Source organism: Topomyia yanbarensis, chromosome 2 (assembly GCF_030247195.1).
Source record: "Topomyia yanbarensis strain Yona2022 chromosome 2, ASM3024719v1, whole genome shotgun sequence".
Classification (NCBI taxonomy): domain Eukaryota; kingdom Metazoa; phylum Arthropoda; class Insecta; order Diptera; family Culicidae; genus Topomyia; species Topomyia yanbarensis.
The window spans coordinates 343,606,831-343,633,639 of record NC_080671.1 but is presented as its reverse complement, the minus strand read 5'-3'; the positions used below and the strand labels follow the sequence as shown (position 1 = coordinate 343,633,639).

Here is a 26,809-nt window from a genome sequence, read left to right as displayed (position 1 = left end):
AAGTTAAAGTTTAGCTAGAGTGTTGTACAGTAGATTGGAGTATGGAGTAAACATTAGAATCACTGATAAACAGAGAAGTACACAGCGAAGAGAAACACGTAGTACGAAGTAGAACGAGTGAATTGAAAAAATATCAACCATTTCATTAAGTTCGTTATTTATTCCTACCTACAAATTAAGAGGAATGTCATCAACCGACCATGGAAATAACATTAGAAGTACAATGAATCATCACGGTAAAATTATATGCTCTACAATATACACTTTGTTTAGATCGCTTGTTATAAGATACAATACAGCTAACCTGCTCTAATCGACCTTGACATTGATATTCCATAACTCTCAGTTAAAAGTAGTTTTCTCATTAGGATAACGAGCTCATGAATATCGAGAAAGGATCTGTAAATCTGATTATAAAATTGTGAATGTTTCACCCCAAACTAAAAACTTACATTCTTACTTTTAACATTAGTTTATCTAAAGTATCACAGACAGTCTCAAACGCGTGTGTACCTTCTCAATGTATTTAAAACATATCCTCCTACTGCCTTATCGGTTCAACAAATCAGTAAATTAGTTGAATATTAGTACAATAGCAAAATGACAAAAAAAGATGCTAGCAATGAGATCTCTTTCCACACGCATTCAACTTTTTCTTTTCAATTCTAAATAATTACTACTTTAGGTAGTGAAGGGCAATTGTAAATATTTAACACAAGATCTTTTCTGTTTTTTAGTCTAATAACGTAACATCCGTGTTATTTTTTACTGTCCGTGGGCCGAATTCTTCAGTCACGCTTATCTTTTAAACCAGGTTCAACAGGTTTAAGGTTTAATCATGTGCTTCAACTGTTATACTATATTTTTTGTTCGATTCATTGATTGGATGCGAGAAGTTAATGAAACCGATGTACGTGGAAGTGCTGTTTAATCAATACAGTACAACTCAAATCAGGGACGGTATGATTAAGCGTGCATCTGTTTAGCAGTTGAAGAACAGCTTGGGGAGAGAATATAGTACTGAAAAATTCAATTAAAATTTTTAGAAATTGCAGTCGTTTGACAGCAAATTGTTGTACTATGGAATGGAACGAACAGAATAGAACATGTTTTAGAAAACTGCCAGGTATTCATTAAAGACTGAGTTTTTATACCGAAACCCGAACCCGACGATCTCCGGTTTCATCGCGTTTTCGTGTTGAGTTCTGGTTTTCAAAATAAAAAAGGTATCTGGATCCTAATAGTCAAACTAATAAAATGGGATCAGATTTAGCCCATTCAAGTTCTCCAACACCGTTAGCAATAATGAATGATTGAGGGAGCTACCAAAAAGTAATAGAAATTTTAACACTAACCCTGTAAATTCATGTGCACTAAGAGTCTGTCGAAATAGAAGATTTTACTTTCCATCACTCATTCCTTCATCTGAAGCTATACCATTTGCTTCAATATTGCCGTATTGGTATCCGGCGTAACTCAACTTCCATAACTTCATACCAAATATACCACATTGTCTGTGTAGTGCTCATAACCTATTGGGATTCATGGCTTTCAAAAAATCAAGCAATATCATCATCGATAGGCATTAGCGGCTGCTCATTTGAGGAGCCGCCTTTAGCGTGATTTCCGGAGGGTTAAATTGACATACAATTTAATTTTTCACCAAAAGGAAAGTTTTACGGAAATCGAACTAGCGACGCTAGAATTGATTTTATATAAGAATTAGTCATAGTAATTGAGTCCAAGTCAGAGTGTCGATCCTCTGAAAATCGTAATCGATGATGTATTCATCTCCAGATTGATTTGATGAGAAAACTATGCGTCACATGAATAAAACAAGCATTATCTATAGATAAATAACTGATAAAAAGGTCATACGCTTATAACAATACTACGAATTATCAAAGCTAATTGTTGATACTAGAAAACAACAATCGGGGGCTATAGTTGACAACTTATCCAACAGAAAGATCTGGTTTATAGCAATAAGTGGGTTTAACAAAACTTAGCGTCAAAATATATATGTGGGTACACCCATTCAAATAGTTTTAGATGCCGTGTTTCTAAATAATTTTGCTCATAAATGATTTGCAAATTATCCTGAATGAACTGGCGGAAATATTGCGGAATGCTGGTTTTTAGAACAACCACCCATAAGAAGAGGTCAGAATGAAAATAGCGACACCAAATTTTTAAAAAATATAAGTAGGCATGTAAGCTACAATCTATTACCTCGCTAGTGACTATCGTACGGCTCAATCTGCCTGCGGATGCAGATTCCACGTGATCTTCGCATTTTCCCTTCGACGAACGTTGTTGTTGTTATTGTTATTATTAGCCTTCCTGCGGTTGTTATTATTAACAACCGTCACGAAATCGTCGCTATCAGTTTTTTCCGCAGCAACATTCGCATAACTAACACCTTCGACGGTGGTTTTCGCTGCAGCGGTCGCTCCAGTGCCTCCAACCATCTGTTCTCGCGTGATGAAACTTGTGTTCGCTGGCGAATGGTTGTTGAAATTGTACGTTCCCCGGCGAGAATTTTGCAATTTGAAGAGCACCGTATCCGGTTCCTGCGAAGCAGCCTTACGCTTGGGACTTTGGGTAGCCTTCAATCTTTGCGCCGTCTCATAATACCGAATCAGATCATAATTTTCGTTGCCTATCTCCTCGAAGTAGGCAGGTTTTGTGAACCGGTAACCGACGTCTTCGTTATAGTACGAACGGAAAATTGGTTCAAGCGAGTGGTCTACCAACACGTGATACGCGTGCGCTAGCAAATGGGGGAACCGACCGATCCAATAGTTGGTAAAATCATGTGGGATGGTTCCGAGAGCCTGCTGTACGTCGTGTGTAAGCTCGTGGTAGTGATGTTTTTTGTTACGCAGTGCTCTGAGCAAATCTCTGACGCTGAAGCCCTGGTAGCCTCTGTATTTTCGAAGGTCACTTGTGATTTCCTGATCTAGGTGTAAGCTCCAATCGTCCCGCACAACGAATCGAGCATTGCGCTCTAACGACCGCAATGGTTCAGCTAGAATGTCGGATTTTTCAACGCGATCGCTAACATCCTGCAAAAAGGAAAGGATTCGTTCGTTGCCCCAGAACAACGGATGATTTCGAACGGCTGACGCCGGTGGCCGCTTCGATTGATCAGCCGCGATCATATCAGTGATTAGTTGTTCAGCTAGCACTGAAGTGTTACTTGGTTTGCCATCTCGATGGATAGCAATCAAATTGTACTCGTGAGAAAGAATATTCGCCTGACGCTTGAGATTATCCCCATACGGATGACTTCCTCTGGATAATACGTAATGAAACACACATCCCAGAGAGAAGATATCGACTGATGTTGTGGTTCGATGGCCACGTTGCATTTCCGGTGCAATCCAACCGTCGGTGCCCGTAACACCAGAACGCCGCGAGAAACTGGCTTTTCCGTAATTCAGTTTCTTACACAAGCCAAAATCTGAGATCATTGCTCTTACTCGTTTTCTGTTATCTGGTAATGAGAGCAAAATGTTCTGCGGTTTGATGTCACGATGTACAATGTTCAAAGAGTGTAAATGCATCAGACCACTTGTCGCTTGGTACAAAATTTCCAACTCCAAAATCTGCTGCTGTAGTGTTTCTACAGATTTTTTATCCACATAATCTTGCAATGTTGCAGCACACAGTTCGACTGCAATGTAACGAAACTGTCGGTCTTGTTCAGTGCAAAAATATCTAACAACATTTTCATGTGCATCACTTTCCCTAAGTAGAGCAACTTCCCTATCCGCAAGGGTAAAGCAGCCCGGTAATATCCGCTTCACAGCAACCTCTCGCTTCTCGAAAGTCCCTCTAAACACGAACGTACCTTCGCAGCCTTTCCCGAGAATATCCTGTGTGTTAAAGTTAATCTTCCCAACCCGAATCTCCCCGTCACCAAAGTCAACCGGTTCTGCGTAATTACTGCCATCACTACGATTCGAATTCGTCTGCGAACCATTCTGGCTTTGCTCCTGTAGTGCTTTCATCTGCATATGGAAATACCAAAATCCAAACACCACTGTACCAAACAAAGCTACAAACATAATCGTCGGTAGCTTGTTTGGTTGAGAGTCCAACCACAATTTGACATCTTTGTACAATCTTCCGATCAATGCCTTCAAACTAGTATCAGTTTGCACGGCCGTCCCATTGAAATGGCTTTCGTTGTTGTCCGTTTGAATTCCAATAGTTTTAGTGTTCTCCTTTTGCGCTTTCGGTACGTTATTAAACTCCAGCAGAACAGTGGACAATTGACCGTCCTTATATAAGCGTCCCGGTGCTCCAGGCGATATATCCAGTTTGAGATTCTCGTCCGTTTTCGGCGGTTGATAGTGTCCCAAAATGATAATGTTATCATTCTGAATACGAGCCGTTTCAGTCGCAACTAGCTCCTTTCCCGGCACAGACCTGTCGAACGTTTCCCTTCGTGGGCCACCCAGTAGGTGCACCGTCGGTTCCGACGGTAGTGTGGCCGTGTTTTTATCTACCAGCGAAGGGATAGCGTAAATGTTATTCGACACTTCTCCCACGTACACCGTTGGGCTGCAAATAAAACAGAAAAATGCTTCGGTTACTTCCCAAATGCTTCAAGTTGTGACGATTAATAGCTTACAATAGTTTCAAATTGTCGAAACTCCCATCCCTGGCGCGTTCGTTGACTTCCTGCAACACCTCGTCCGATACGGTTTGAAAAGGAACACTCAACAAGCCCTCCGACCCGAGCAAGAATACTGCTATCACCGGTGACGATAGGTCCTTCTGCCATAGTGGGGTGCCTTTTTTCTGCTCGAAAGTTGCCGTTAGCCCGGAGGAACTGCTGGTCAAGTGAAGAAACTCTGCAAAAAAGAGAGAGGAAAAGAATAGATTAATGTGCATCAAAATTCGGAAACGAATCTTGAACGGTCGGAGGCTAGCATACGAATAAGCATGTCTTCCAAATCAACAGCCTTACCCTCTCTAGCTATTTCTTTTTGAACCTTTACATTCTCGTAGACGGGAGTGAAACAACAAGACGGTACGAAACGAAATGACCAACTCGAAACGAAACGAATTTGTATTCTAGATGCATCAAAGTGTAGTTGCGTTGCTGTTACACTAAATTTTTAGAAATTATTATCTTTTATTTTTTTTCAAGTTAGGCATAGATACGAGAATTGGTGAATTTACATTTTATAGAGGATCCACAAGTGCGAAACTACTTCATTAGGTAACTCGAAAATAGTTTTAATGATCATATTTGCATGCTTATATTTGCATTACACTCTAACAGTAGACGATGTCTGAATCATCAAGTCTCATCACCCGCCATATCAGTTCTGCACGACATGATATTGTACATGTGTTCCTCTCTACGTTGACCAATTGGATGCCGTGGTCGGTTCCGCGATTCCGGTTGGAGGGTGGCTTCCGCTTCACTGGTGCCCCGATGACCCTATACTGGTGGTTTGTCGCGTTCGGTGCTACTCGGCGTAGTCCATGACAATATTGGTCATGTTGGCGTCCTCACCGACAATGGTTCGTTTTTCTCGTGCTTGAATTGCGGGCGGCCGAAGACCCCGTGTTCAGGCGTTTCCTCTGTATCACCGAACGAGATGCAGCACAGTGATCTCGCGTGGCCGAACCTGTGCAGATTCTTCGTCATGTTGATATTCACTTTACATAGGTTCACCAACACCGACAAGCATGGAATTAGTCGATGAGTCCATCCACCGTTTACAGCGTTATCCCACTGATGTTGCCGCTTGCTTAAGGTATCAACTCGGGCTCGTTTAAGGACCCCTGTCGTTACTCGATCTCCATAACATTCGCTATCTTCTTTAAGTAGAAGGTTTGTGGGAATAGTTCCAGCTATCACGTAGACGAGATAGTTTGATACGCGCTAGACATCCGCATGGCCATCAGTCTGAACGTGCTGTTTAGCTGAGATCTGTTCCTTATAGTTTGCAGTGCCATCACATACGCAGGTTCTGCGTATCTGAGAATGGATGTGGAAACGCTCGCCATTAGTCGCTTTTTACGGCTGCTGATCGCCGAATTATTGGGCATGATCCGACATAGTGCCGAGATCAGTTTTACGGCCCTCCCGCATGTGTGATCGATGTGGCTATTAAAACTGAGCCGATCGTCCAACATCACAGTTGTCTAGCTTCCCGCTTTGAGTCGATGATGCACTCTTGCTTATCAAAACCATCTCGATTTTGTGGTGAGTTAACGCCAGCTTCACGCATCCAGTCTTCCACAGCATCTATCGTCTTCGTAGAGTGTACTTGTACTTCCTCTAGTGATTCGCCGATCACTAGGAACTGAGCCGAATAGGGAACCCTGTGGAACACCCGCTGATACGGTTATACTTCTTTTTTCCAGCTTCAGTTTCATAGATCAGTTGCCGATCCTGAAAGTAGCTCCTCGGAGTCCTACAGAGATACTGGCCCAAATAACAATTGAAGTTTTATAGCACGCTACAAGTGACATCTAAGTTTTATGAGTGGCTGTAAAACTATTATAAAACCACAATTGTTACCAGGGCGTGAAATCTCAGTCTGTTCAGCGAATCAACAATTGCAGCCCAACTAGCGCTGTTGAAGGCGTTTTTTGGATAGGGAATTTCCTCCCCCTCCCCCCGGGTATGTTGTAAGCCTGTTCAGGGTTGCTCCTTCAAGTTTGCCTGGCTTTGGCAACAGCAGCTTTTGTCGCTTCCAGATGTTGGAAAAATTACCACTTTGCAACGCAGTTCTAAACATATCCGGGTTCGCTAGGATTACTGTTTTCAGAGCCTCTGTTGGGATACCGTGTGGTCCGGGGCTTTCTTGGTTCACAAGTCTTATGCCACCACTATCAGCACCACGCTCCACTATTGTTGGTTACCTGAGCTTCTTCTTCGTAGTCATATTGAGTCCCGTACGGCATGAATGACCTGACCGTCGGATATGCGCTTCTACGATGACTTTCATCCTCTCCAGACACCTATTCGGTGGTACTGCTGATCATCTTATCTTCGCCATGGCAACTCTATAGGCGTCGCCCCCAGATTTCAATTACGCCTCATACGCTGTCTTAGAGCTGCTCTTTCTGCGACGTTGTGGACACTCTGCATTTGCCTTTGTATCTTGGTTTACCTTCGCTTGGCATAGTTACTTAGCACGTGAATCTGATACCCCATATCCACGGAGACGGGGGAAAGGGGATATGAAATTTTTACGGGGACATTTGCATTTGCATTTTGAAACAAATTTGCACTTGCATTTTTCAAAATTTTGAAATAGCCAAAGCGCTTGTAATAGCATAGTGTGTGAATGTCCAGGTATTTATTTAAATTGAAAATATTTGAACTTTTAAATATTTTGAGATTCGAAAGCTTGTTAAAATTACGAGGCAACTCAATAATCTGTCAATCTATTTATATCAACTTTGTGTTATTATCACAGACTAACAGACATAACACTTAAAAACAAAGCTTCGCTCGCTTTTTAACGGTCATTTTAAATATATTTGTAGTTGGGACTGCGACTACATTTGAAATTATGGCGCCACTGACATATCAACAAGCATACGGGGGATAGACCACTAGTGAAAAATTGCTCCCAACCCTGAGGGGTAACCCACTAGTAAATGTGTGTTTGGGACCATGAATAAAAGGTGGAGGAAGTGTTCTGGGAAAATTGTCGGATCGATATTTTTTTATGGTATTCCCTCATAGTGTCTGTTAGTCTGTGTTATTATGTCTTTATAGTTTTTTTTTTTTTTTTTTAATGATGATGGTCCCACCTCATACCCCCACAAAGGTGTGAGCTGAACGAGTTATCTAGAAGATAATTAATATTTTAAATCATGACAAGACCAGTTAACAAAAAAAAACGGACTGGTTCAATTTACAGACATAGCCTTTCCTTCAAAAGAACGTAACCAGATATATTTCGAATATTCCATCAACAACCAGGGTCCATCAAGAAAATTTCCATTCCGGGAAGATACTTGATAGAATCGGGAATTGAACCCAATAGCTTCCATTTCTGATAATTCTCTGTAAGACTCCTCCCGCCTGACCAAGACATCGGTACTACCACCTGCTAAGGTGAGAAGTGACGAGCCTAGTGGCAGTACAGAGTCTAACCGAGTTATATCATGCACATCAGGCCCCTTTATTGAAAGTTGCGTAACCCAAGGCAATCCAGGGATATTCCTTTCCGGGAATACCCTGGATTGATCAGGAATTGAACCCGATATCTTGTTTTATCAGAAGAAGTCACCAAGCCCCCCACTCAACGAACCAACTCCGTTATTGCCGCTATGGCAGCAATAACCGAGATTAACTCTATTGTCGAGCAAAGCCAGCAAAGCAACTCCATCATCAAATCAGACCCTGATCACAACAAAAGTCTAAAAGCTTCAATTCAACCCGATGAGCTCTTAGTACTGGTCACCATGTTCGATTTCAAGTTAGTCTCTATCTGCTTATCGCGCGCGTGGCTCAGACTTCTGTAGACATCTCATTATTTTTAAAAACTATAATAAACAATTAACAAAAATCCATCATCATCATAGCGAATATAATAACTTAGTGTGACTAAATGCAAATAATAGAAGAGAAAAAAAACAATCTTCGTGGTATTACATAGTTATTCAAATAACTCCAAAATATAAAAATTCAAAAAATCTGTCTACAAAGCAGATTTTACGTGTGAAATACATAGTGTTTTGAACTCCGCTAATGTTGCTGCACGTTTAATATGCCTAGGCATCGAATTGAAAAAACTTATTCCTTTGTACAACAAGGAGTTCTGTGATCTACTAAATAAAAAGTTAGGTGTTCTTGCATCAGACGCGTTTCTAGTGTTGAACCTATGCACATCACTTCCTCTTTCAATTCGATCACACAAATATCGAGGCAGCATTCCATTAATAATTTTAAAAATGAACACCATTGTTAAGTAATAAATTCTTTGCTTCACAGAGAGCCATTGTAATGCGCTTAGCATGAAACTAGAGGAAGTGTATCTGTTACATTTTAAAATTAATCGCATGATTCTATTTTGCAATCGCTGTAACCTCAATATTTGTGTTTGATTGGCAAGAAACAAAATGGACGGGCAGAAGTCAATATGTGGTGAAACAATAGATTTATATAATAAAATTTTACTACTAATTGTTAAATCATTTTTCAGACGACACAATATACCATACTTTTTAGCAATCTTTTTGATGACATTGTCGATGTGAGACTTAAAGGTTAACTTATCATCAATGATTATTCCAAGATATTTTAATTCACTAACGCGATCAATAGTCTCACCATTTATTTCAACGTTAACGTCAGGCCTAGTATTAGCCGAAGAGATAATCATATATTTAGTTTTAGCAACATTTAACTTTAATTGTTTAAATTTTAACCAACGAGCAAGGGAATGCAAATCTTCGTTCAAATGCGCCACGGCTTCATCTATATCCTTAGCTGCAATGAACAGAACAGTGTCGTCAGCAAACAAATTTAAGTCACAAAATCGTAAAACTCGCCTAATGTCATTTATATACATAATAAATAAAATAGGACCCAAGGCACTACCTTGCGGCACTCCAAGAGGATTGTCGAGAGGACTAGATACAAAATCGTTAAAACTAGTTTTCTGAGTTCTATCACATAGATAGTTTTCAAACCACTTATGTGCTATCCCTCCGATACCAAATCGCTCTAAAGTTTTCAAAAGTAAAGGTCTCGAAATTGTCTCAAAAGCGCGTTTCAGATCCAAAAATACAGCAAAAATAGTCTCTTTAACCTCGATTTTCTCTTTCCATTTTGCTAACACTAGATTCAAAGCGGTTTCGCAAGAGTGTCCCTCTCGGTATCCCGATTGCTCCGGAATTAGCAAATTATTATTATTCAAATAACTCATCAGCTGGCCCTTAACAACAAGTTCTAAAATTTTCTATAATGTGTGCAACATGTTAATGGGGCGGTACTCTTCGGTTTTATCCGTCCCAGTAACTTTGGGAATAGGAATCACAAGTGACTCCTTCCAAACTGTCGGCACGTGCCCAGTTTGTAGCGATTCATTTACAAGGTCCAGCAGCTCGTGTCCGATGACATGAAAGCAATCCTGTATCACTTTTGCATTGACATTATCGATACCAGCCGATTTTCCCAAAGAAAAACAAATATCTTTCAATTGTTCAAAAGTGATTGGGTGAAATCCATCAAATCTACAGTTAGTATTAATCGGCTGTGTTATTTCCACAGGTTCACTGACCAGCTCAATACTTTGATTGATCAGTTGGACACTGTTAACGAAATAACTGTTCTATTTTTCAGTTATTATTTGTTCAGATTGTTCTTCTATTCCGTTAAAAGTTATGGACTGCGAGGAACTACGTTTAGGTTTAATTAAATTCTTTAGGATTTTCCATAACTCTTTGCTGTTGTTTTGATGTTGATCGATCTTCCTTTGAATATATTCACATTTGGTCTTCTTCAAGGCCCGTGAATAAATATTTCGCGCGTGTGTGTACCCATTCCAAAGACGTTCACTATTAGTTCTGCAAAATTTCTTGTACTTTTTATCCCTTTTACGTTTAAGGCGCAAAAGATCTAAAGAGTACCAGCTGTTCGAGTTATTTGAATTAACAAACTTTTGAGAAACTAAACTATTTGTACACTCTTTTAACACGTTAGTTAGAACAGCTGCCTTGTTATCCAAATTTCCATTCAATTCCGTAAAATCCATGCTTCTCGAAACCAGTTGAGACATAGCTTGTTTCGAATATCTTTTCCAGCACTTGATTTTAACTTTATCCTCTTCACGGTTAGGTTCATTCTCCAGTAAAATTGAAATTGTCTCATGGTCTGAAATTTTACAATCGGCCTCTACATACGAATGAACCCCATCAAAATTGGAATACACGTGATCTATCAATGTTTTATTGTGTCTGGAAATTCTTGTAAACTCACTAACCGTTTGCTTGAAAAACTCTGCCAACTGCTTCAACTGATTCGAATTTTGATCATTGAGACAATCAATATTGAAATCGCCCGAAATTACATTAAGTTTACTTAAGTCAACGAAATTCTCCCACCAGTTTTCTAAAATTTCTAAAAACCGTCGATCGCTTGAACTAGGAGAATGGTATACTACTGCAAAATTTCCCATCTGCATGCCTCTTTCAACTGATATACCCAAGAACCAATTATTATCAACTGCTTCGTTTAACCACAGATAACAGACGTTTAGGCTCGATTTGAATCGTGTGTAAATACCCGCTACTGAAATTCCGCATAAATCCTACATATGAAACACGTTTGGCAAACGTTTTCAGATGGCGCAGTAGTCGATACAATGCAGTTAGAGTGCAGCTGTCAAACACGTGTAGCAAACAGTTGCGCAGATGGCAATAGTGAAATACGGATTTCCAACGTTTATCAATTTGAAAGTTTACACAGGTTTTTGAAGAAATTTTGTTCTAGCCTAAACGTCTGTTATCTGTGGTTTAACCGAACGTTGAATTTAATCGATTCTTTGGCGTAAATAGCAACTCCACCGGTATGTCTGGAATGAGATAGGCAAAAAGCAACTTTATAACCCGGAATCCTATACTGATCAAATGCATCAGCATCAACAATATGTGTTTCTGATATTAAAACCAACAATGGACGTTTGTTTTCTACAAGATGTCGCATTGCGACAAAGTTTGTAGATAACCCAGCTATATTTAAATACAATGTTTCAGACAACCTCTCGTTTGTTAGTTGCTATTCACTTGACAAAACGTTGCTTTTTTTCAATTCTAGCAGTCTCCGAAATACTGAACACTGCTTACTAAATGCCGCATGATTTACGTCCAAATTCATTTTACGTTCATTATTCTTTTTAATACAATTAACGCATTTAAAATCCGTTGACGAGCATTCAGATGTTCTATGTGCTCCATTACATCTGGAGCATGTTTCTTTATTCACGCATCCCGTGCTTTTATGACCATATTCTCCGCAGTTGAAGCAGCGCAACACGTTAAAGGCCTCAAAAACAGAACACCTATCCCAACCAATGTTTACCGCACGGGCTGACATCAGGCTGCTATAAGTGCCCTTATCAACTTCAATTATAACATTGTATTTGTTATATTTGAAGCGTGGATTTTGGAAATTGGCAACAACTTTAACATATTCGAACGGAATACCCTCATTCTGACTCTTCAATAAGTCAATGAAGACTTCTTCAGAGTATCGATCACTCATCCCCATTATTTTTATCTTCGGTTTACCGGGTATCGGTATAACAGCATTATACTTTTCACCCAGATTGCTTACAATGTTTTCTTTCACCGATTCAATATTATCCCGAGTTGCACACTCCACAATAATCGAGCCATCTTTACCGTTTTTAAAGTTGCTAATTTTGTGCACCTTTGGATCTAATTTATTTTGTAATTCATTCCTCGTGTCGTCACACGATTGCAACGGCTCGACTGGTTTAACCGGGCGAGCCTTACGTTTCGTTTGACTTCTAGTTCTAATTTTATTCGTCCCTGTAGCTCCCGACAAAACATTCGCGTAAGTAATTCTACTATTTTTATCAAAAACCTCGTCATTATTTCCATCATCGTCTATTTCAATTAACATCGGTTCATCTTCTTTATTCGTCAAAATTTTTCCTTTTCTACTGGGATTCCCGTCAGATTCAGAATGAACCTTCGTATTACTAAAATTCCTCTTTCTGTTCATTCCAACTAATTCAATTTCACGCTTAACATTTTCATTAAAACAACTTTTAAAATCTTCCAACTTTTTGGCAACACTGTTTTCCAAGCCAGCCAATTTACTCTCGAGAGAGTTGTTGAAAGACCTGATCAGTTTTTCTATTCCGTTTTCTACTGCGATGTTTATCTGTGCATCGATGTTTTTTCGGGCATCAGTGAGAGATTCAGAAATGGAAGCGAATTGTTCCATTTTCTTATCCAACTCAATGATTATCGAACTGACATCCTGCACACCAGAAGACTGGGTTGATAAACATTTTGCACATTTGTAGCAAAGACTTGCATTATCAGCCACCCAATTTACCATAACCTTTGTTAACCCGGAACATTTTTGATGGTATTTATCGCCGCAAAAAAGGCATAGTACAAGACCTTCGGCGAGACTCACCGTGCCCGTACACTTTGCACACAGGCCACTCATTATAGGCAAATTAAACAACAGCTGGAGAAGCGGGACAAAAACAAAAAAAAATATAACACTGCGTCACCTCGCTGCTGGGAAACTTACAAAGCCAGCCGACGCAGCGAAATGAAATCCGAAAATCACAGAACAATAATAGTCTGTATGACTACACACTATACTTATCTGAATGATATTCCGATTAGCGATTAGCGCCCACAAAGTTTTCAGCGAAAAGCAAAGTATTTCTCACAAATTTAAGCGATTGCTTCCTGCACTATGTACACACAAGTTACCATATTCACTTTCACAAAAGCAAAAAAAAGGCAAATCCAATAGATTACAATGTCGTTCAGAAATTCATTTTCATTTTGCAGCGTTTAGTGGGGCAATGAGAGCGTAAGTCAGTCCAAGGCCGATGATAGGAGGGGTAATGGCAGAATAGTCTATGCGGACCACCAAAACGCCATGGGAGAGGAACATGGTGTGAGTTGGGGTAGCGTTAATGGATTAATGTATACTTGACGAATAATTGCGCTGCAGAATGTGATGAAAAGGTGCATTGAACAGTACTACTGTTGGCTGTTCAGTAATAAATACAATATGTTTCTCCATAAGGTTTGATAGCTAATGATGTATTTTGTGATTACGTGATGCCAATTTATAAGTGTTAAAAAGTTCATTTTATCCCGTGGTTTTATCAAGTTTGTGAGACCGCAACCGTAAATGTGCGTGGAAGATCGCGAAAAGCTCAAGCGCTTGTATGTTCACGTGTTTGTCGCGTATGCCCCAGAACGTATGTGACTTCGCGTGTATAAATTCGATTTTGTAACTGTGTGGCCATATGCATATTTACGTGTGTTCTTGAATTATCGCGCGGACCGTGAGTTCGCTGCCTAGTTTTCAGTGTACGGTTCAGGTACCAGAAGATAATTCCACCATAACACCAGAGTTCTCGGTTACGTTTCCATGGAATGTGTTGTCTAATGAATATGAGCCTCATTTTCTTTATTGGTCCAACTGAAGGCATGAATCTAGGGTGTTAAGAACGAGGGCAGGGACATCCTAACGTGACCGACTCATGATCGCGCGAGCAGTGGATTGTTGGCGAGATCGCGAGTATGTGTGGATGATTACAATTGCATGTTCGCGTTTGTGACCCGGTTTGTGTTATCGCGAAGGCTAGCGGCGTTTGTACGTTTTGAATGAGATATTATGAGTGTATGTGAGAGAATATGCAATTGATTGTGTTAGTGAGTGTTATAATGAATCTAAATTAAGATATAGTGATAAAAGAAAAAAGAACATGCCGAATTAAAAGAAAAAATGAAGACATTAAGTAGAAGCGTATAAATTGACTGATTTTGTGGTTTACATGAGTAGTGGAAAAGCAAACTAATAGCAGTAAAACAAAAACAGACAAATGAAAAAGAAGAAAAGAACGGGAGGTAGAATACGTCCCTCCTTATGCTTATATTTGGGAACATACGGCCTTATTCTGCGTGGCGTGTGACGTGAGACGACTAAACTCACCTCACTTTACGTGACTTTTCTCACCCGATTTTGAGAGTCGATTCGGGTGAGGTGAGATTTCCCATTGCGTTTAAATGGGCATCTCACGTCACCCGAAGTGACTCTTCAGAATTGGGTGAGAAAAGTCACGTAGAGTGAGGTGAGATGATTCGTTTCACGTCACACGCCGCGCAGAATAGGGCCGATAGCCACTTTATTTGACGGTTTGATTCGCGTGGATGATGGTTCTTCAAAATTACGAGGCACATTTTGAACATTTGACTTGATATGGTCCCAATACTTTGGATAGTTCACTTAAATTTTAAATTCAATGCATTATGCAATTGAATGATGTTTACTGTAGATTTTGGCTTAAAGTGGTATGATCCGAGTACTTTGGCTAATTGCCTTAAGTTTTAATGCATTGTGCGAATTGAATATTTAATTTAGATTATATGTAATGAACCATCAACCCTAGGATACTGCATCGGTCTGGATCTAGTTGAATTGATAGCAAAAATAATTCAATCTGCCAGTCGTCAGGGTATCCCTTCGCTTCTATCCACCACCCGAAGCACGCGTCGTGTTGCTATTAGATTCTAGGGACCAACAGAAGCCAAGGTCTCCAAACTACAAATCCCTAAGCATAAAAACATGCGGATTACAATATCGTTCAGAATTGAGACATTTCCAGGGAAATTTCTCAAAGAGATTCAATGGGGTCATGCATAAATGACGTAGCATTTTAGGGGGTAGGGGGGGTACACCAAATTTGTGACGAAGTGTGACGAGGGGGAGGGTAGGGTCAGAAGTTGTGCGACGTAGCATTAAGTTTATTTTTTTTGGCGGGCATCAAAACTCATTAATTAGAGAAAACAATTTAATGTTCCTCCATTCCTAAGTTGATTTTCACGCGGTTTTTCATTTTGTAAATTTTACTGTTCGTGGAATGGCAGGCTAGCAAAGAAAAGGATAGATTTTTCATGCGGATTTAAATTTCCACATTAGTTAGCTAATATTTCTAACTAGTAGACTTATTTTGGTAGCTGAATTAAATTTTCTTTCGGATTCAATCAAAGAAAATTTAGTAATTTAGTTGAGCTTATGCTTCCTAAAATCGTTGGCAGCTGCAGCTTTGTGAACTTTTCTTCCTGCTTTATGACATGTAAAATTCTAAACAAAACTATCCACACTATATTTGTCATGAAATGGGCTTCTTTTGTAGGCAATTTGCTGTTATAATGAAAATGTTGATAAAAGTCGTCAAACGTTTTGTAAGGACATATATTTAAAAGAATTGAAAAACATATGTAATTTTTTCATCTCCCGGTCACGTTGCGGAGGGGGGGTTTAGAGATATGCTGCGTCATTTACAAGGGGGAGGTTACAATTTTGTGACCAAATGCTACGAGGGGGGAGGGAGGGGTCGAAAATCGCCAGAAAAAAGCTACGTCATTTGTGTACGGCCCCTATGGTATTCTGTGGTTAAAGTTAACACATTGGAAAATTGTCTCCTAGAATCGAAAATCCATTTCTATTTATGAAGCCATCCAAATAAAATTTTGGAAAGTCCACGTGAACATCGTGGGAAGGAGGTAAGGCGACAGCAATTGTCCACGCTTGCACACGGTGGGGATGGAGGGGGTATGCCTAGTATATGAACGGCCCCATTCTGAAAATTCTTCGAGCGGAGATTGGGACGAATCCGACATTAATTTAATATAAAAATGCATGTATCAAGTAGAAACCGTTATAACTGTAAAGTTTGACATGAACAGATAAAAAAATTCGTGTAAAATATGCTAACTACACTGCACATAAAAGGAACGCGACCAATAATGAGCGTGGACGATCCAAGCGCATTGAGTTGCGGCTCGTGCATGTATGTGTATGACGCAATTAGTTTTTCTCTCTGCTCAACACCGTTTCGTATAAAAAAAGATATTTTATCTGAAAGTTGAATGAATGGCGCGCAGGTCTCGAGCAGAATAATGTAAATTTCCATAGGAACATACGGATTTGCATGATTTTCAGGGGTCATTTTATGTGCATGATATATAGCGTAAATTTATTCGTGAAACATAATTACACGAATAGTTTTTCTGCGATATCATGAAATACACTTAAGTTAATTTTCATATTTTTTTGCTGTGTGATGTACCATCAAATCGTTTTAAATATTCTATGTGTAAAAGTCTTTATGTAATAAAAATGTGTACCCCAGCACAAAAATTGTTATTGTTATTTATCAGTGTGCAGTGCTCCTATACACATTTGGCGGCTCAGAGGCTGTCCTTCCATGTTGTTCAGGGTTACATTGCTCCTATACACATCCATGCATACAGGCATACATACGGGCTTACTTTCATACATACATACATACATACTATTTGGCACAACTTTAGAGCGTGTAACTAGTCTGTGTAATCCTAGTTTATTTAATCTAGTCAGTGTAAACCCCAGGAAAATCATCCTTGGAATCTACGTCATATTGGCAAATTTAGCATTGAATCCGCTTCTGTCTCTTCATAATCTCCTTTTTGTCTGCTAGGTCGGAAGCGGATCAATCCACTATTAATTGATACGGTAAACTTACCAGCAGTATTAGTCCTTACTACCATATACTTTATCCTACAACTGTGCTATTTCATCTCTATCTTATAACAGAATTCGATTATCCCTGTTCTAGTCAATATACGTATTCATTACATTATAGACTAGGCAAACCCTCATTTTTTTCTATTACTAGTATCCTGAATAGCTAGACGAGTGAAGGCATTTTAGAGTTTCTGCACATAAAGGACATAAGAATTATTTATCCATTATTCCTCAAAAAGTTTGCCCGAACCGATTGTCCGCCTGTTTCGACTCAAACAGACCACTTCGACCTGAAAGGACTGCTTATCATGTTTGAGCGCTGTCAACCGTAATGTCCACGAATATTAAATTCCCTCCAGCTATTCTACCAATTATTCTTTCTGCTCTAGTGTTTATTAATTATTGCTTAAATGACTGTTACATCAGATTGAATTATTCTGTTGTAACACCACTATGCTTGTTTAATATAGTTGACACCCAGGTGTCGAACAAACAAGTTTAAAATACTTGTTTTGCTATTTAAACCAGGCCCGTGCACAAGGGGGGAGGAGGCGGTTGGGGGTTCAAACCCCCCATGAGGGTTTTGAATTACTTTTAAAAATTTATTAACTTCCTGTTCAGGAAAAAATATACTGCAAACCGTTTTGACACATGAAATGTTATTTGAGTTTGGTCACTATAGAAACAAGTCAATGAAAAAACAAGGACAAAACTTGCGAGGGTGGCTGGAAAGGGATGTATGTCAAGTTGGACGGCTCTCTGAAGGAGCAGTTCACGTTTCGACAAGCTTCGACATTAGCAACAGTAGTGAGTAGACAGCAAATGTCGGTCAGCGGGCTAGCAACGGCAATTAAGAAGGAAAAACGCGAAATTGGAGAAAATCGGGATATCGTTGTCTAGAGTAATTTTACCGCCGATGATTATTCCGTTGGAGTGGCAGCGAAATGGGTCGCGAAAATGGGCATCGGTATAGAGTGAAATACCGCTGCCGAGAAGTTCTCAGCCCCAGCTAGCAGATAAATAGGAACGACTAGCGCCAAGAAGAATAAGAAGCCCGGAGAAGGTGGTTGGACAGAGATGTAAATCCTCATGAGCAGGTCAGATATATCGCGAAGGTAGGACAGCAAGTAAGGAAAAGTAGCTATGGATAAAAACATGAAAGTTAACACAAAACAAAATAAGCAAGAACACAATCCCTTCTAAAGCAGTACTTAACGGTTGCCCCGGATGGATGCGGATTGCGAGATACAAAAGGTTTAGATTACTCGGTTGGCTTAACAACTACTACAAACCGATCCGCATGCAGCACGAGGCAGGCAGGCAGAGCACAGTGGTCGGAAATGCCAAAAACGTGAACTTAATTCACTAGAGGCCAAACCATCGAATATGGCTCGATATTGTTGGCTCGAATCAAAACTTGTCGAAAGTAAACAAAGTTTATTTCACATCGTCAACCTGGCGCCCAGGTGGTGAAATCGTTAGAATTCAACGGGGTGCTGCTGGAGCGTTGCCAGAAAATTTTTCTTTCCAGATTAAGTTTTACTAAACTTCCCAGTTAAGTTCAGCCGGAATGCTGGCTGGTTCTAAGTCGTATTCCGGCTCCGGTGACACAACCGATTCTAGTTAGAATGTTTAAGGGGTACCATTTCGATGCGGATTAGCCGCATAACCGAGGCCTAGAAACCGAAGCGGCGCAAAGCCGCTGAGGCTCAGCCGGGCGAGGTGGCCACTGACCCGCCGTCGGAAGCAAGCGAACCTGGGATCCACTCGTTTGCCCGGCTTACTCAAACATAGGGGCTATCCCTAGTTTAAGTTCGACTGAGCGGTAGCGAAGTCGGACAGCACGCGCAAAAGCGATGTGGCGTAGCCACATTGGGTGGCGGACACAAAACAAAATTGGCAACGCTAGCAAAATGTAAACACAAATGAACACTCCGGATGAACCTATCGCCAATTGACATTTCGACGAGTTTTGATTCGAGCCAATAATATGGGCCCATCGAATATATACACAGGGTGTCTTCGGAGGAATTGTTCGTATGAATATTCGCCACAATCTGATAAAAATGAAATTGAGGCATGGTTTACTATGATTGAACTAGAAAAATTAACTTTTTATCCTGACAAGGTAGAAAGTTGGTGTCTTCGACAAAGTTCTAGAAATGCTCATAGTGAAGAATTTTGTTGAACAACTTGAACTTGTAGGACTTAAGGTTATCGATTTATAAAGCGTTTTCTAAGGCAACCCCCTTAAATTTGGTTTTTCAATATAATTTTTTTCACTGTGACTTTTCGTGCAAATGATGTTCCAGACAAATGGTGAGTGAACTCGTGTCTATCCCCGCTCTCCTTATTACACCTTCTAACGCAACGTTGAACAGCAGGCATGATAGACCATCACCTTGCCGTAACCCTCTTCGAGATTCAAAGGGACTCGAGAGTGTCCCTGATACTCGAACAACGCATATCACCCGATCCATCGTCGCTTTGACTAATCGTGTTAGCTTATCCGGAAAACCGTACTCGTGCATTATCTGCCATAGATGATCTCGATCGATAGTCTCATACGCCGATTTGAAATCGATGAACAAATGATGCGTGGACACGTTGTTTTCGCGGCACTTCTGCTGAACCTGCCGAATCGCAAATATTTGGTCCGTGGTGGCGCGGGAACCCATGAATCCCGCTTGATAGTGCCCCACGAACTCCCTTGCAAATGGTGATAATCGGCGGCAAAGAATTTGGGAGAGGACCTTGTAGGCGGTGCTAAGTAGTGTGATCGCGCGGTAGTTGCAGAAATCCAACTTGTCACCCTTTTGTAGAATGGGCAAACGACACCCTCCATCCACTCCTCCGGAAGAATCTCCTCCTCCCAAATTTTAGCGATTACTCAGTTGATCTTCACCGGCAGCTTTGTTGTTTTTCAGCCGACCGATTTCCTCCTTGACATCTTGGAGATCAGAGATCGGCAGCCTATCGTCTTCTGCGCGTGTTCCAAGACCCATTGCCATACCGCCTTCGTCCTCTGCCACTTCACCATTGATGTTCTCGTACTGTTTCCGCCTCTCAATCATCTCACACTCGTTTCTAAGAAGGTTGCCGTCTAAGTCCCTGTACATATCGACTAGCGAAACGTAGCCTTTGCGCGAACTGTTCAGCTTTTCGTAGAACTTCCGTGTGTCGTTTACGCGGTACAGTTATTTCATCGCTTCGCGATCTCGTTCCTCCTGTTTGCGTTTCTTTCTCCGGAGGACCGAAGTTTATCTGTTCCGTGCTTGTTTGTATCGCTTCACATTCTGTCTCGTTCCGTGCTGCAGCATCCTCGCCCGTAAAGCATTCTTCTCCTCTATTGACTGCTTACATTCGTCATCGAACCAGCCCTTTCCTCGATTTGGAATCGCTGTACCTAGTGCCGCTATAGCAGTACTTCCTATGACGGAACGGATCTCCTTCCAGCCATCTTCAAGAGTAGCTGCGCCCAGCTGTTCTTCCGTGGGTAGTGCTGCTTCCAGCCGCTGTGCATAGTCTTGGGCAACCCCGGCGTCCCTAAGTTGCGCGATGTTGGGCCTTGGCGTCCGACTACGACGGCTATACACGGTCGAGAGTTTTGAGCGCATGCATACTGCAACTAGGTAATGGTCCGAATCTATATTCGCACTGCAGTAGGTACGAACGTTGGTGATATCAGCGAAGAATCGCCCGTCGATTGGAACGTGATCGTTTTGGTTTTCGCTGCGTTGGTCAGGTGATCTCCAGGTGGTTTTGTGGATATATTTGCGGGGGAAGAAGGTGCTTCGGACTACCAGGCTGCGAAGTTCACACATCGTTGGCCGTTGTCATTCGATACGGTGTGCAAGCTGTTTGGCCCGATTACCGGTCTAAACATTACCTCCCGTTCAACCTGAGCGTTCATATCACCGATTTTCACGTCCCGTTGCGAACAGCCGTCCTACACCTCCTCCAGCTTCGCGTAGAATGCTTCCTTTTCGTCGTCGGGTCTTCCATCGTGTGGGCAGTGTACGTTGATGATGCTGTAGTTGAAGAAACGGCCTTTGATCCTCAACTTATACATCCTTGCGTTGATCGGAGTCCATCCAATCACGCGTTGACGCATCCTACCCAGCACTACAAAGCCGGTTCCCAGCTCGTTGGTGGTGCCACAGCTCTGGTAGAGAGTAGTCGCCCGATGCCCGCTTTTCCATACCTTTTGTCCTGTCAAGCAAAGTTCCTGCAGTGCTACGACTTCAAAGTTGCGTGGTTGGAGTTCGTCGTAGATTATCCTGTCGAATGCTGGAAAGCAGAGTGACCTGCAGTGTTCCGAGTTTCCAATTGTAGTCCTTATTTCATCTCGTAGGTCTTTGCCGATTGCTCCGACTCGTATTTTCTTCTGCATTGTTTCGTAACGGTTAGTTTTCCAGGGCGGCTTGTTGGGCCTTCCCCAACCCCCTGTCTCGCCGGAGGACCATCGTGTCAGCTCTGTTTAGAGTCCCACGCTGACACGTGGACGATACATCCGCCGCCCCTAACATGGAGAACAGACGCTGTTTTGAGCCGCCCTAACATGGGGAACAGACGCTCGGATGGACTCACCCTCCGAAAAGAGGAGCCCCCGCTTCCCTGTCAGCATACGACCATGGTCTCACCAGGGTTGGTTACCCGATCTTTCCTATGGTTGCTCGTACCCCAACTGGTACCGCGGACTAGCAGGCACTATTTTCAATGTCCAGACTACGCATAATAAAGGTAAGAAGGGTTGATGCGTGGCACTCTAGAAACCTATGAATAGGGTAAGCTCACTTTGTAATGTTTTTTTACTTTTTCCATATAAAAATCAACGAAAAAAAATTTTTCGGTTCTTTTTCGTCAAATTTTGTAATCGCTGGTAAAAAATGTTAAAATCTTCAATAACTTTGAAACGAATGAGTATTTTTACTTACAGTCTTCGACAATATTATGTGGTTTTAATGCCTCCACATTTATTTGGAACATGGTTTGCATGAAAAGTCACAGTGGAAAAAACGCTTTATGAATCGATAACTTTAAGTCTTACAGGTTCAAGTTGTTCAACAAAATTCTTCATTACGAGCATTTCTAAAGCTTTGTCGAAGACACCAACTTTCTACCTCGTCAGCATAAAAAGTTAATCAGGTTGTGGGGAATATTTTATCAGGTTGTGGGGAATATTCTTACAAACGATTCGTCCGAAGATACCCTGTGAATATATTCGATGGTTTGGCCTCTAGTGAATTAAGTTCGCGTTTTTGGGGTTTCCGACCATTAGCGGTATCTTTTGGTGACTCCTTCTCGATAACAAGCATTGACCCAATTTGTTGAGCTGAGTCGTTTGGTTCACAAAAGACTAAGTCCAGGTCTCTGAAAAAAAAAATCTTCAAAGTTTGAGGGTTTCTGTGCGTTTCTTTTAAAATAAACGTTAAAAATCAACCACCCCCTGAGAATTTTCTGCGCACGGGACTGATTTCAACTGATCTCCGCTAGACCACTACGGTCATCATATTGGCATAATTCAGTATAATTGTGAAAGTCACTTGGGCATCAATTGTATGATCCACTGTCAATTCAGTAAAACTCACGCACTAAATGGAACAACCGTAGAACCATCACAATTTTCTTTGGATGCACGGTAATTTTTTTTATCAACTGTTACGTTTACGGACGTCTGTTCTCGGTGCCTATATATATGGTGCTTCTCAGTTTAGCACGAACCGGATGGAACTTGGCCTTGATCCCACTTCTCTGACATCGATGTTACGTGATATTCGTTATGGAGTATTGTCTGTTTGGGTGCCATTTATAAACAATGTCTCGCAGAAAAAAAGGAAATAATCTAAAATAACTTTCCCCATCAAGCACATTGCAACTTGTTGTCAGTTTTATTACTTCCGCTCAACTAGTACGTATCAAATTCCTTTTCAGTTTTTATTTCGCTAATTCATGTTGCATTACGATCCACCCCAACAGTTAATATTCGACATCGTTTATGAACGACCCCTTGGTGATATCTTTAGAGCAGACAATCCAATGCAAAATAGGATCGACAGGGTTTTATTGCGTTTGTCGCATAGTTATGTTTGTTATACATGCTAAGAATACCAAATCATATGATGTGATGGCCAGAACATTAGAGAAGCAACCCGCCCCTCCCAAATAAATAAAACATTCCATTCATTCGTATTCCATTGCGTATTAAACTTTCTAATTGAACTCACAAGGAACCGGTCCCTAGCTGGTGATATCAACACTGAACAAACAATGCAAAAATACAGTTTGCACAGTAGCTTATCAGTTTAGTACTTTCATGGTCAATTTGGCTCTATACATATTCTGCCCATAATCACAGGTCAGTCCAATAATCTATGGGATTCCCTATTTACTTGGGATTTATTTGCGATTATACGCCGTATCATCGATGTTATGTGATATTCGGTACAAATTATTGCTTGATGCCAGTGCCATACATAGAGTTAACACTCCGCAGGAAAAGAGGATTATAAGGTGAGTATAGCGCGCATTGTGCTGAAGGCGTTACATAGTTATAACTATTAAATATACCTCATTATATGATGTAATGGGGTAGATAAGATACTCCTTATCATTAATTAATTAAAGGGCAATTGAATAGTAAATATTGTAGCTTAAACGAAGACGAATTTACTAGCAAGAGTTGGTGATACCTTAAGCAGAACGGAAGACGGAACTACATCAATAAAAGCAATTTTCCACACCGTTTGCAAGATCTTCAAGAGAATCAATCAGCTGGTTTAGTATATTGTTATATAGCATATCTAGAATATCTAGCAAATGTAGAAAAAACTGTTTCTTCCGTTTTCGATTTCCGTGCAACTCTCCATTCAACGTTAACCCCACAATTTCGTTCCGCAGGGACGATCTTATTATCTTAGCAATGAGTGCAAGTGTTATGAATCAACCCCCTTTCGACAGGGAGTGTTTTTATTATCGCTTGACAAGTCATGCTCCCATCTATACGGAAACAGATTAGGATCGAAATAACTCTATGGGGATCTAATATAAAGGTTTTGCTCACAATTTTCAAACTATCGAGTAAATATACCGAACGAAACATAACAGGAAGAACATTTTATTTTTACATTTTTCGAAGAAACCGATTTAGGTCAAGTGCCATTAGGCAGGTAACTCTTTCTTTAAGTGCGCAGAGCAGTTGTTCCAATTCTCACCATTAAAATTTCACAATCATTGATTGAAAGAGAAAGTGATATAAGTACAGACAAATATTTCAAACTACAATATAAACTGAATTATTTTTTTTTAAATAATATGTAACTATCTTGCAGCATTGCAACTTTGAACCAACTATGCGGACACGTTGGCTAGAATTATAACCTTTGGTTGATTGCAGTAACCCAAATTTGACCGCATGTGGCAACACATTCGGTCCGGCAAAAGCAATTACATGATACGAGTAGAATTTACTGAACAGCTGCCGATAGGGAAACCCAGCAACACTAAATGGACAAGCTGATAAATAATTTACAACCACATCGGACCAGTCTACTGATTACACCAAATAAGAAACGTGAGAAAACAATCAACGTTTGAAGTGTAAAGCGTGATAACAGTTCAGGTAAAGCACCACATGGAAGCATAACAGTCTCATTGACAAGGGCAAAGCAGAGACAACATAAGATTCTTAGGCCGCTGTATTCTCGTACTGCAACTACCATTTCATTTCTTGATTCTTATTCTGATGTACCCAACCCCCCATTATTATCGTTCATGATAAACTACTTACCGTATTCCTTCGTCAGATCCGGTGCCATTGTATGTGATGTATAATCGAAAAACGTCACATTCCACGGTTGCGAATTCCGACCGGAGGCCAAACTGTCGTACATCATAACGGTGTACTGCGTGCGGCCCAGGTACACCGCTCGGGAGGTGGCCCAGCCTATTGATTCAGCTTTATCCCGTTCTAGTGGTGCTCCAAAGCCTAACACTTTTTCCCGGCGACCGGTTTTTGGATCGATCAGAAACCAATCGTCACTCTTCTTTCCCGAGTAGAGTATGCCATCGCTCGAGCGGCACGGCGCACTAGCTACTAACTGCGGGATGGTGTAGGGAAGCTTTTTCAGCCCTCCCTCCGGATTCCGGTAGGTGTAAAGGCTGCCGTCCCTCGGATCTGGTAGATAATGCGGGTTCATTCCGGATAACGATGGAACCCGAATCGCCGGTTCATCCGAAATTGACCATCGTGTTTCGCCGGATAACGGATCTATTGCCGTTAGTCCCCCACCGAGGGTTGAGAACACCAGAAGTGTTTCTTCGTCTTTTGCAACAGCTGTGCAATCCTGAAAATGAAAAGGAATGTTTACAATAATTATTATTCTGCACTGTTAAAGAAACAATAACTATTATTAAATTTTCAACGCGCATCATTATTATAGTTTTCCTACTTGATTCTCATAAACCCAAACTCAAAATTTAGAAAGTAAACAGTAGTCGGTATGTAACAAAAACGCCTCTTTTTCGGCTTTTTCATGACTATTTCATCACCCGCTTAGCGCTACTCTTCTTATCTACGCTGTTACAATCCAAGTGCCAACAGAGCAATTTCATTTTCCACTCTGCAAAACGCAGTAAAATATTTTTCATTGCTTATCTGTTCCCCCGGTGCTCACCTCATTTCCAGGAGATGCAAATCCGCTGTGTCCAGCGGACGTTATGAGCAGCAGGCTCAGTAAAACACCTGATATCCTCATCCACAGATATTCTTGCCGCATGATGACTGTTGCCTTGTTTTCGCACAGTACACCAACCCACATTCACTCCACATCCAATTTTATTGCCCCTGCGTATTCAACTTGTTTCGCAAATGACGCAGATTATTGCAAGTCAAAAACGCTTCCTGTGGTTCACTCCTGGTGTAATTTTTGGCCCGAATCATTACACTTGTTTTCAGCCTATAATATGGTCTTAGTATTCGCTTAGCAAGCACTACCAACATGCATGTATTTTCCGGATAAATAATGAAAATTTTCTCGATTTCATAAACAAAGTTAAAATGATTTAAAACAGACACAACGAGATTGACTGACTAGCACAAACTGAGTTGGACAATGTGAATCTATATGAAGGAAAGTGTGAAGTGATGCGTCAAAAAATGACAGCTCAATTTATGCTGAATTTTAATACACGCTGATGGCAAAATATTCAAAATATGAGTATTCAAAACTAGTATAAGAATAAAAATTGATTAGGTGGTTTTTAAGTTTTTCGAGTGTACAATAACAATCTAGGGGCAGATCACTTGTGATGCATTTTAAAATATCAGCGAAATGAAATCTCGACAAACATATGATTACGGCCTAAAAGCCAACTGTCAAAATTCATTTTGAATGGAAATTCCGGACAAACCATTACACGCCAATCACAGATGTTGGCATTAAATGAAAGAGAAAAGTTTTCTCTTTCATAAACTGTTGTGAACTGTGTTCGACTAGTAACAGTTTGTCTGGAATTTCCATTCAA

The 26,809-nt window shown here is 40.7% G+C and overlaps 1 protein-coding gene across 1 annotated transcript; it reads right to left on the bottom strand.

The window, feature by feature from the left end:
* Positions 1 to 224: 224 nt before the first annotated feature.
* Positions 225 to 26,384, bottom strand: LOC131684130 (serine/threonine-protein kinase/endoribonuclease IRE1). The gene is made up of 4 exons (XM_058966708.1): positions 25,960 to 26,384; positions 25,074 to 25,629; positions 4,643 to 4,865; positions 225 to 4,572 (listed from the first exon to the last, which is right to left on the bottom strand). Exons 1-4 carry the CDS (start codon positions 26,101 to 26,103, stop codon positions 2,256 to 2,258), a joined length of 3,240 nt encoding a protein of 1,079 aa, XP_058822691.1. The 5' UTR covers positions 26,104 to 26,384; the 3' UTR covers positions 225 to 2,255.
* Positions 26,385 to 26,809: the final 425 nt, after the last annotated feature.

What these genes read in the sequence shown, in the direction of transcription:
- LOC131684130 (XM_058966708.1), bottom strand. Translation starts at nt 26,103, where the DNA reads ATGTGGGTTGGTGTACTGTGCGAAAACAAGGCAACAGTCATCATGCGG. An exon ending in TTGCATCTCCTGGAAATGAG is followed by an intron (nt 25,630 to 25,959) that starts GTGAGCACCGGG and finishes TTTCATTTTCAG; the next exon opens with GATTGCACAGCTGTTGCAAA. An exon ending in TTCGACAATTTGAAACTATT is followed by an intron (nt 4,573 to 4,642) that starts GTAAGCTATTAA and finishes TTTTATTTGCAG; the next exon opens with CCCAACGGTGTACGTGGGAG.